The sequence below is a fragment of the Nematolebias whitei genome, chromosome 16 (assembly GCF_014905685.2).
Source record: "Nematolebias whitei isolate Nwh7 chromosome 16, NemWhi1, whole genome shotgun sequence".
Classification (NCBI taxonomy): domain Eukaryota; kingdom Metazoa; phylum Chordata; class Actinopteri; order Cyprinodontiformes; family Rivulidae; genus Nematolebias; species Nematolebias whitei.
Genome location: NC_056513.1, coordinates 2293659 through 2304830, shown reverse-complemented (window position 1 = coordinate 2304830; position 11172 = coordinate 2293659). Strand labels below are relative to the sequence as shown.

Genomic DNA, 11172 nt, shown 5'->3' with positions numbered 1-11172 from the left:
CTACTCTAAGCTTTTGTTCGAGTCAACACACGAGCTGTATTTACTTTTATGTAACAGGTTCAACTGCTGCCAAACTTCTGAGGGTTAAAACAGAACGAGACGACAAGTTTTTATCTGCTCCACGGTGAACTTCAGTCATCGCTTCACGTCACAACTCTTACCACTTCAGGTTCACATAAAAACATGAACCGTGAACGGCCATCCTTAAGAAACGGGGGTCGGATTAGTGTCACGACACGCCGTTACCTTCGGCAGATGTTAAACGTGAAGGAGCGTTCTGTGATGGCTTTAAATTCTGCAGGACACTCTGTGATTTGTACAGTCAGCTCAAGCTCCCATTGGCTGAGAACACAGACAAGCCTCCACTGAAATCATCTGATAATGTGCTGATACCCCCGATGTTCAAGCAGATAACTGATCTAACAAAGTCAATAATTACTTAATATTACGGTAAGTTTATGGCAGCTGTAAGAGATGAAGACAAATCTGCTGATGCAAAAAAAAAAAAGCTCAGTGAACATTGTGTTAATTATATTTAAAGGGAGGAAATGTTATTTTAAAATGCAACTTTTAAGAATCTTTCTATACCAGAGGTTGAATAAGATTCATCTTCACAGGAACTCTTGTTTTTCTGTGTCTGCCCTCTGAGGTAAATTGAACATTGATTGACAGTTAGTGGACTTTGATTTAACCAGAAGTACACCGTGACGCGCTATAAAAAAAAAAAAGTCACACAGAAAATATATAAATACAGGGCAAAAGATCCTTTTTCTCGTCTCAGTGCCACGGGCCCTTCATGGATTACAGTCTGGCCTTTTGGCTCCAACACTGAAGCTCGTTACTGTGGACCCGTGAACTGTAAATCATGTAAGTAAAGATGAATGATTAGTAAATGAGGTTGATGTTTATGGGAGGTCTGAACTTGATATTTGTACGACTGCATGCTGTCTGCTCAGTTACAGGAAACATGGTAGGCCTTAAACCCTCAGATGTTCCTCCTCCTCTGGGAGTAAAGATGGCCAGCGCTGCAGCAGCCGCTTGTGTGGCCGACATCGTCACGTTTCCTCTGGACACAGCCAAAGTCAGACTGCAGGTACCTGCTCAGCCAGCGCCTTAAAAAAATACAATGTTATTAATAGAAAAGCTTCTGCATCAGAAACCTCCTCAGATTGTTGTGTAGTTTAGCGCGGTGATATTTGGCTGACGCAGCAGATTCACGTGGAGTCCGTCAGCCTCCCTGAATCAGTCCTGCAGCAGAAACCTGCACAGGTTTGACCTTGAGTGCAACTCCACAGATACAAGGAGAGAAGCAAGCAGTGGGAGGTATACGCTACAGAGGAGTGTTCGGGACCATCAGCACCATGGTCCGAACCGAGGGGCCCAAGTCTCTGTACAACGGGCTGGTGGCTGGACTGCAGAGACAAGTGTGCTTCGCCTCCATCAGGATCGGCCTCTACGACAGCGTCAAAAACTTCTACAGTGGAGGCAAAGACAGTAAGAGACTGAAGTACACAGACAGCTGAGCCAAATCTAACTCGACACCCCCATTTCTCCAAAGTAGAGCAGAAGAGACATATCAGAAGCATTTGTTATGTGGGGGAGTGGTGGGGGGGGGGGGGAGATCTGGGGGGTTCTGCCCCAGAAAATATTGAATAAAGTAGATGCCATTTCCTGCATTCTGGTGTATTTTAATGGGTTGTTAAACATCTACATTTACAAGTAAGCGCTTGATTAAATAACTATTTTAGAGAGCAACAAGAAGGGACCTGACCAACAGCTCTCCTTGTGTGAATAGAGCACTCTCCACTTCTCTCAGGCATCCTAACCAGGGCTCAATTTGAGCCAGTTCCTGTCGGAACAGGATCTGGGAACTCTCATATTTTGACAGGGTGTGATCCGGTAATTGTTTGATGGATCAAGTAAGTCTCAGGTTTACTCATAATAAAGTTATAAACAAATATGACTGCCTTGAACAAATAAAACATATTGGAAAATAATTATATAAACTCTCATTTTAAACACCACTTACGAGCAGGCAGCATTTCCACGTCTACCCTAAGAGTGGTGGGTGTGAGTGCCGAGCTAACCAGGCCGTCGTACGCCGGCAGGAGCCCACAGGCAGCCGCCTGGAGGTTCACATGTGAAGTCGGACGACGACGACCAGGGACTGTTCTGTTGGGGGGGGGGGGGGGGGGCTTGACAGAAGTGGAGTGTTTACAAATGTAGGTACAAGTAACTGTTTAACAACCCGTTAAAATACACCAAAATGCTGGAAATCTAATCTACTTTATTCAAAAATTTCTGGAGGACGACCCCCAATTAATGAATTTAATTGTGTTTGTTCTGCTCCAGACAGTGTGTTGGTACGAATCCTGGCTGGCTGCACAACAGGTGCCATGGCAGTGTCCGTTGCTCAGCCCACAGACGTGGTCAAGGTCCGGTTCCAAGCCCAGATGAACCTGAACGGGTCGGCTCGACGTTACAGCGGCACAATGCAAGCGTACAGACACATCTTCCTGAACGAGGGCATGCGAGGACTCTGGAAAGGTGCTTCGTGAGTATAAATACGAGTAACACGAGGAAAATATTTTGAAACGCACGTTAAACGGATGATGTCCTTTCAGGAATGCTGCCCAACATCACGAGGAACGCACTGGTCAACTGCACAGAGCTGGTGACCTATGACCTGATCAAAGAGGCCATCCTGAGACACAAACTGATGTCGGGTACGAGTCCGCCTCAGCCAGGCTCTCACATGCACGCCACCTCAGACGGCTTTTGATTGGTCCAAACTCCTCAAACCCACTCACCTGTTCAGCAGCTGATAACAGCGCGCGCGCGCACACACACACACACACACACACACACACACACAACTTGTCAGCGATCAGAACAAGTTTTTAACCCCTACAGTGCTGTCAACACTGTAGATCAGGGCTCGTCAACATTCAACAACGAACATCCAGAAATGAAAGTCATTATGTAAATAAACCAAGTATTACAATGATCCGTTACCTTTTAGATTTGTTTTGTTGTATCGAATCTTAAATGCAATAAACAGAACCCAAACTCGGAACCAAAAAAATAATAAATAAATATATTTTGGACTCGTTAGTGGAGTCACCCGTGGACCAGGTCTGGCCTGCGGGCCACCAGTTGAACGTCCTCGCTGTAGATGTTTATATTGCTCCGTTCTGCAGATAACACAAACTGTTCCGTTCTGGGCGTTTGTGCCGGCTCACATCCGTCTCATCTGTCCACAGACAACCTGCCGTGTCACTTTGTGTCTGCGTTCGGCGCCGGCTTCGTCACCACGGTGGTCGCTTCCCCTGTAGACGTAGTGAAGACGAGATACATGAACTCCCCACTGGGCCAGTACAAGAGTGCCATGAACTGTGCCTGGACCATGATGACCAAAGAGGGGCCGACGGCCTTCTACAAAGGGTGAGCTCTTACCAGCCGCCTCGCTTTAGTTTAAAAACTAAACTCTGGACCTGCCAACAACAACAGCTGTTTGACTTTGTTGCACTTTTTCCTTTTGTGCAGATTTATGCCCTCGTTTCTGAGGTTGGGATCGTGGAACGTTGTGATGTTTGTCTCGTTCGAGCAAATCAAGAGAGCCATGATGATCACGAAGAAGAGGATCGAGGCGACAAACTGAGCTCCCCAAGTCAAAGTCCGACTGACGGTTGTGCCGCTGAGCAAACACTGTTAATCCTTGTTTTAGCCGTTTTCCTTTAACGTATCCAACAAAGTTCAGTCAGGTCCTCTGGACGGTTTCTTTTTGTTGAAACGGTTTAACTTTCATCCAAAGGACTTCATCAGTACGAGGAGCCACAACAAACTCAGACCCATAAGCAGCTCTCTCACATAGTGGGTCCACCAGTTTGATGGTGATGTTTTCTGGAGTCCGCCCTCTCCCCCGTCGACTCCTCTGAGGCAGCCATGGCCAAAGTGGTTCAAAACATCAAAGTTCATGCTCAATTATCCAGGTAAATCCAGGTTATTGAGCATGAACTTTGATGTTTTGCCGATTTGAGGCGGTCATGGTCAAAGTGGTTTAAAATATCCTGAAGCATGAATCAGGATATTTTTCATTCAACCTTTATTTATACAGATTAATCCCATTGAGCCTCGGGGACTCATTTACAAGAGAGACCTGAATATATAATATATTCTGAACCACTTTGGCCATGACTGCCTCAAGAGTTGGTGGAGAGGGTGGACTCCAGAAACCATCCGAGCGCATCAAACCGGTTGATCAACTATGTGAAGGTGCTGTTTATAAGACTGAAGAAGTCCTTTGGATGAAAGACGAAACGTTTCAACACAAAGGAACCGTCCAGAGGACCTGACTGAACTTTGTTGGGTTTTCTACCTGGATTATTGAGCGTGAACTTTGATCTTAACAAACGTAGCTTTATATTTAACTGCACGTGTATGAGACGATTTTATTTTTTTTATTTATAATACACAATCCCAGTGAAACCATTGTGAAAGTTAAAGTACAAAGTTGACTTTGTGTACATGTACCTGTACCAGTGATGCATGCTGGGTAGCCTAAACCAGTGTACGTGTACAAAATGTTTCTGTAAATCCTAAATATAACTTGACTAGTTTTACAAATATGTTTGTTTCTTTTCGTTTAGACGCACGAACACAAAACGTCTTTTAAGTCAAATGTCGATTTATTGACTTTGAGAAGAAGTATTACACTCTAAATTAAATCACATAAAATTAATTAAAAAGTTCTGTATCTGATATAGGACATACAAATTCTTGAAGACTGGTGTGGGGAACCATTTGGGTTTCAAGTCACAAACACAACATGTTAATGAGTGAAGGCAAGAAGTCGTGTAGAACTTGTAAGGAGAGCTTCAGTTCAGTTACTGAATCCATGATCTCTAAACAGGATCGATCCCTGGGCAGGAAAACTGACAGAGCACGCTACAGTTAGCACAACGGCTGAAGTAGTCTTCAGGATAGTTTGATCCTCCAAAGTGTCTAGAAGCTGTGGATGTGTACGTCTCCTCCATCATGAACCAGAGAACGGTCATGTCAGAGGTACGAGTCGTGCTGCGTGTGGAAAACCTACATCATCACTAATGAACGAAGCTTTCCGTTTGTGAATCAGCCGTTCTCCTGCCCAACCGTCCAACTCCTGCACGGACGCAGACCGATCAGGAGATCAGAGGTGAGCATGGAGAAAAGACCTTAGTGAGAACCTGCAGTCAGTGAAAGAGCCACGTCGGGGTCCTGGAGACGACTTTTGACCTTGTCGTGGAATTTCTCTCTGTAATGATTGAACTGCATGATGCTTTCGGGTTCTTCAGCGACCCAGAACCGATCGAACTCGTACACAAGATAACCTGCAGAAGGAAGGGTGGATTGTGAAAACCGTCAAAGAACAGAAGGACGGTGGGATGTGGCTGACTCACAGTAGAGCTGATGGAAGTGCTCGAGCTCAGGCGTGCCGTGGACTGTGTTGTAGAAATGTGGTTTCAAAGCTCCACTCTTCAGCAAGCTGTAGGCCATCTCTGTCACGTTGATCCCAACTATAGCGTACGAGTAGCTAACATATCCACACGTTAAGAAAATCTTTATGGAACGTACATTTCAGGTGTAACTCCAGTTCCACGAGGCCGAATGTCTCTTACCCAAGTTTGGGATGATTTGCATGTGACAACACCTGACGAGCTTCTGCGGTGTAGTTTTCACTAAAAAACCTGCAAACAGCACATTTAAAAAAACATTACATATTTATGAGAGTAATCCTCGATCATCGTGAAGATGGCGCAGCAAATTAATGCATAAACAAATAAAAACAATACGGCATCAATTTGGAGCATCGTCCAAACATCCTCATCCTGCGCAGGTTTAATGAAGAGCTCGTTTTTAAATCTAGAAGAGCTCAAAACAGTCATTCAAAACTACATTTACTGATAAATGACAGTTTATTAAAATTCAAGTTACTACACTGTGTGAGGTGCGACTTCATCAGACTGTCAGGGGTCAAAGTTCATGGATGTTTTTAACGACTATGGATGAGAATGTTAACTGCCCATGAACCATGTGTTTGAGCAATAAGAGGAGGAGAGGATATTTTTATCAAACACAAACAGCTGCGGGGAAACGATGTTTTCATTAACTTTCCATTTCAATTTATTAGTTTCTTGATTTTGATGGTGCTGCATGTTGTAAAAATATCATTCAAGACTGGACTCTGATGGTTTCTATCTCAGAAACCATCAGAGCACCATCAAACTGTGAAGGTGCTATTTATAAGTATCTTTATTATCCCCAGGGGGTAATTTGTTTCAGTCAGTAGGTGCACAAAACATCCGTACTAAAATGAAGACATTAAAATAACCGTAAAGAAATCATCGTTTGCTGAGAAGTCCTATCTCTGCAGGGATGAACGAGTCTGTTCCTTCTACATCTGGGCAGCAGGTACCTGCATCCAGATGAGACTGAGTCGGTCCAATGAAGTCTCTGACTTAACTTTACTGGATTTTTCTACCTGGATTATTGAGCATGAATCAGGATGATGCATTTATACCTTTTAAAAACTCCCCCCACCAGCCTAACAACAGTTTGGTCCATCGAGCCTCAGCAGGAGAGGAGCACACCAGAAGTTTGAAAGAGAGTGAAGTGATCGACGCATTTTCATTAGAGGATTAATGGAAGCTCTGAAATGTTCTTGTTATTCTACTCAAACCAAAAATATTTAGGCTCTTTGCAGACGGCAACAATGACATCATGTTTAATGTAGCCTAGACCTTGTATTATATTTGACCATATTGTTTTAAAAAATCAAAGGATGCTTTTCCGTCATCTTCCTCCCAAACTTATCCAAACCTGAAGAGCTATTCCATATTCTCAGGACTGAAACACAATTCTCTGCAGATCAAGCTGCACAAAAACAAAGTTACAAATTGTTACAAGTGGAGTTCTCACACGAGGTTGATCAGCCCCAGCAGCCCCATTCCTCTGAAGTCAGTTTTTGGGTCATCTCCTTGGAATCCAATGTCGCCCCACTGCTTCGTTATTCTGGACTCGAGCTTGACTGTTGGCATCAACGTGTCCCACAGCTGGAAACAAGACAAACTCTTTTTACTGACCCTGAACTGAACAGCACTTTACACACTTTTCAAGCATTCATATTTAATCATTCACTGTGTACATCAGATAACATTGATAAAACTACCGTAGTAGTAAAACGGCACGAACAAAAGCAAACCAGTGCGGTTTCTGTCATTCACGATGGTCAAATGTGAGCAAACATCTGCTGCAGCACATCCAGCGTGCAGCCACGCTGTCCTGGAAAAGTCTGGATGCAGAAACTTAAGTCTGCACCTTTAAAAGCATGGCCTCATGTTCAGGGTTCTCTGAGCTGAACACTTCTTTTCTCAAGTCTTCTACAGATGTGTACAAGCTGCTGTATCCTACGATCTGCAGCAGACAGATGTGCAGGTTCCCTCTGAATCTGAAACGGAACGGACATGGAAACAAGTCACTGACAAATCAGGCGTTACAGAGAAATGAAAAGCCTGGAGCTGGGCATGAACTTCAGTGCAGATAAGTCATCTTACAGAGAGTCTTTCTGGGGGTTTATGTCCTTCTCCTTCATAATGTGCTCCACACATTGCTCTATGTGGTCACTGCTGGTTTTTAAGGCGTTTCTTAAAACCTTGGAAGGGAAGAACACACTGTGTTGGAGAATGTAATCAGAAAAACAACGAACAGCAGGAAGTCAAACAACAGTCATGTACCTCAGCTTGGCAAGGCTTGGTTAAGACAAAGATTCACAAAGCTCAGAGGATGTACTGATATTTGAGTTCACACAAGACAAACAAGATAACAGAGTTCAAGACTAAACCAAATATTTCTATTTTAGACAAGAAAAATAACTTCAATCCAGTTGCATACTGTATGTGCTGCAGTTAGTGTTTTCCAGTGCATCTTAATTAGATCCCCGACCGATATATCAATTCAATTCAAAAATACTTTATTAATCCCAGACGGAAATTATATATCAGCAGAAATTATATATCAGCAGAAATTATATATCAGCAGGGCCGATAATTTAGGCTGATAGACAAATCAGTATCGGTGACAACGGTCCCATTATCAACTGGTATAAACACTTTTCACCCCTAAAATGCTGGAAGCAGCTGTAATTGTACAATATATCCAGCAGAGGGCACATGAAGACCACCTTCAAGTCATGGCCGTTCACTTTTAAGTTTCACTTTCAGCACAGATGAAGCAGGGAGCAATAAATTCTGTGTTGGGTATTTTGCTGAAACAAGCACGGTGTTTATTTTAACTGATCTGATCTGGTGGATCTCCAATCCACCAACCTGCTTGTCGTTAGCTACGTGCCTCTCAGGTTAGCACGCCAACGTTAGTGTGGGCATGCAGTTCTCACAACACGTGACGATGTGAAGCTAGACGGCGAACAAAATAAAAAGTCCTCAGACGAGGTTTACTTTCTCGACTTTACTGAAGACATTTTATTTATGGATTTGTAAAAAAGACGAAAGTCTTCCAAGGTACAAGCGTGTAGGGCACATTTAGTTTATATGAGCTGTTTCTCTTATTTTCAGAAGCGCTTTATTTTACAAGACATCAAAGATTGTTCTGTGGTAAGAGCACTCACTACCTCATGCGCTGCACCTACAATATGACGAAGGTTTGATGTCTCACTCTGACTGGAATTCAAACCCAAAACATTTTAACAGTTTTTAGCATGAATTGACTTAAACTAATTAGTAACTATGAACTTATTGATCACCTCATTTATGTAACTTCCTCACACGCTGAACTTACCGTTTTGAACAGAAGGCAGCACAGTGGGACTAATTTAAGGTGGATCTGATTAGCTTAGCTTCACGATCGCTAACAGCTGCACTAAATCAACAGACCCCGCTGCACTCGCTGTTTTCTTAGATTCTTGGGGGGTGGACAAAGTGCAGTTTTTTCAGCCATTGTATCGGTTATCAGCGGTCGCCTACCCCTCCCAATATCGGTATCGGCGTTAGCCAAAAATTCCATGTCAGTCGAGCTCTAATCTTAATATGTTTTAAGTTTGAGCTGTCTGTTACGGCAGGATTTTTATTTTTGCATTTTGTAGCAGGTAAGCAAAGAATACAAATAATGTTTCTGGATCATTCTTAGAGCTTACCTTTAAATTTCATGTCTGATTTAAAAGGATGAAAAGAGCATGATCCTCATTGTCACAAAAATCTGTTTAAAAATTTGGCTTTACAGAAAATTGATTTAATCCCTCATTTTTTTCTAAAAGCAGATGTTGATAAGTAATGCTGTAGTTCACAGGCTGTTTTGTTCAAAAGCTGTATGAAGGAAAAAACAGACATAACGTAAAGAAATAACTACTAACCCACAACTCAGCAGCTGTGCTGTGTGACGTCAACAACCTGAGACCAAACTCACTTCTTGTCCATGTCTTACCTGGTTCTTAATTTCCTGTCCATGTCTTACCTGGTTCTTAACTTCCTGTCCATGTCTTACCTGGTTCTTAGACGCCTGGAGAGAGTTTTCTAGAAGAGGACAGGAGGCAGATCAGTGAATAATATAAAGGAAGCAGACCTCATGTCGGGATGTTTGGATTTACCCGTTCTTGTTGTCCTCGATGCTCCCGGCGTGTATTTGGAGAAAAGTCTCTGCAACTCACACGTTCCCGTCACCTGTCGGATGAGCCACTTCAGCCAGAACCTCAGGAACGACGTGTAGACGTACTGCCAGATAGACCCAAACATTTCTAAAATAAAAAGATATAAAACAGCATCACTACTGACATTTTTTAAACAAATTAGTTTTAATAATCAGCGGTTAGCAGAAGTTTGTTTCTTGTCTTGTGTCTGGTAGATGTTGCATCCCTTCAGTTTTCATTGTAACGTCTATTTATTATTCTGGTAACATAAAAAACAACAAAACTAAAGAAGGTTGTTTTTTCATTAGCCATCAATCAGCCCTTAGATGTTTGTGCTAAAATGTTTTATATCAGGGGCCTCCGTCTATACTGAGCATAAAATCTGATTAATCTGTTTGGTAAAAGAAATATTAACGTATTGCACCATGAACACCTCATCAGGTGGAAAACTGGTTCACCCAAAAACTTAATAACAGGAGGAACACCAATTCCTAATTGTTAAAAACAGCTGCAGAAAAGTGGAGAGGGAATCATTTTGTATAAAAAGGACAAAAAATATATATAAAAGTTTTTATTTTTATTTAAGCAATCAAATTCCATAATAATTTTTTTTTAATTAAAAATCAGGATTTTACAATAAAGTATGACTATGTCAATGACGGACAAAACTTAATGTGCCTTTACTAGGCCGTCCAAAATCAAGAAATGTTGCCATTAGATCTTTATTAGTTTAATATTTATTTTTAAATTATACAACATACGTGACTTCTTCCCTCTTTCATTCTCTTTTTTAGTTATGTTTTCAATAACATTGTTGCAGTTGTGTGAAAAGTTTACAAGACAGTGGTGAGACCAGCTATGTTGTATGGTCTGGAGACAGAGACATGGACAAAAAGACAGGAGACAGAACTGGAAGTGTCAGAAATGAAGATGTTGAGGTTCTTCTTAGGAGAGACAAGGATGGAGAAGATCAGGAATGAGATCTTCAGAGGTACAGCACAAGTTGAACAACTGGGAGATAAAGTGAGGACAGAGGACGCAGAGGACAGAGTGAGGACAGAGGACGCAGAGGACACAGATGGAGGATAACTCAATGTGAAGACTCCTGAAGAGGGAACAGCCAAAAGAAGAAGAAGAAGAAGATTGTTTCCTAGATGTGATACAACACAGGTGATTAGTTTAAATAAATAAATGTGTATGCCTCTTTTGTGACTGTCCATTGTTGTCATCATTCTTTGTTGAGATCAGGTCTCCTGAGCCCCGAGGCTCAATGGGATTAACCTCTCAATCATGAATGAATGAATGGTGGATTATAATCTGCTTCATTCTGATAGATGAGTTTATTGTCACATCTAAAAGGCAAAGAGACAAAATGCCTAATTAAATCCAATAATAGTTGTTAATCAGTGTCTGAGAAAGTTCAATCAAAGTGAGTCCTGACAAATCCGTGAACTATAATCTCATCACAGTTTGAATGAGTCGAGCTAACGTGATAC

At 42.2% G+C, this 11172-nt stretch overlaps 2 protein-coding genes across 6 annotated transcripts in view; one reads left to right on the top strand and one right to left on the bottom strand.

Annotated features, from left to right (window-relative positions):
* Positions 1-967: 967 nt before the first annotated feature.
* On the top strand, positions 968-3754 carry ucp1 (uncoupling protein 1). Of its 5 annotated transcripts, none has more exons than XM_037690663.1 (7): positions 968-1093; positions 1296-1494; positions 2123-2132; positions 2357-2547; positions 2625-2726; positions 3264-3444; positions 3547-3754. In XM_037690663.1, exons 1-7 carry the CDS (start codon positions 968-970, stop codon positions 3659-3661), a joined length of 924 nt encoding a protein of 307 aa, XP_037546591.1. In that variant the 3' UTR covers positions 3662-3754. The 5 variants fall into 5 exon arrangements, with proteins under 5 accessions (XP_037546591.1, XP_037546590.1, XP_037546589.1 ...); XM_037690662.1 differs by lacking the exon at positions 2123-2132 and adding an exon at positions 2063-2074 and having other exon boundaries at positions 2353-2547; XM_037690661.1 differs by lacking the exon at positions 2123-2132 and having other exon boundaries at positions 2353-2547.
* A 1005-nt stretch (positions 3755-4759) lies between these two features.
* Positions 4760-11172, bottom strand: part of elmod2 (ELMO/CED-12 domain containing 2) — a 6854-nt gene continuing 441 nt past the window's right edge. Inside the window, exons 2-9 of the mRNA XM_037690665.1 lie at positions 9638-9784; positions 9535-9563; positions 7593-7690; positions 7357-7486; positions 6958-7091; positions 5658-5726; positions 5439-5572; positions 4760-5369 (exon numbers count right to left, since the gene is read on the bottom strand). Coding sequence (XP_037546593.1) covers positions 5215-5369; positions 5439-5572; positions 5658-5726; positions 6958-7091; positions 7357-7486; positions 7593-7690; positions 9535-9563; positions 9638-9782 — 894 coding nt within the window. The 5' untranslated portion in view covers positions 9783-9784 and the 3' untranslated portion in view covers positions 4760-5214. The remainder of the gene's footprint in view (positions 5370-5438; positions 5573-5657; positions 5727-6957; positions 7092-7356; positions 7487-7592; positions 7691-9534; positions 9564-9637; positions 9785-11172) is intronic.

Coding starts and splice junctions, on each gene's coding strand:
- ucp1 (XM_037690662.1), top strand. CDS start 968: ATGGTAGGCCTTAAACCCTCAGATGTTCCTCCTCCTCTGGGAGTAAAG. Junction 2,548..2,624: donor CATGCGAGGACTCTGGAAAG/GTGCTTCGTGAG, acceptor ATGTCCTTTCAG/GAATGCTGCCCAACATCACG. Junction 2,727..3,263: donor GAGACACAAACTGATGTCGG/GTACGAGTCCGC, acceptor ATCTGTCCACAG/ACAACCTGCCGTGTCACTTT.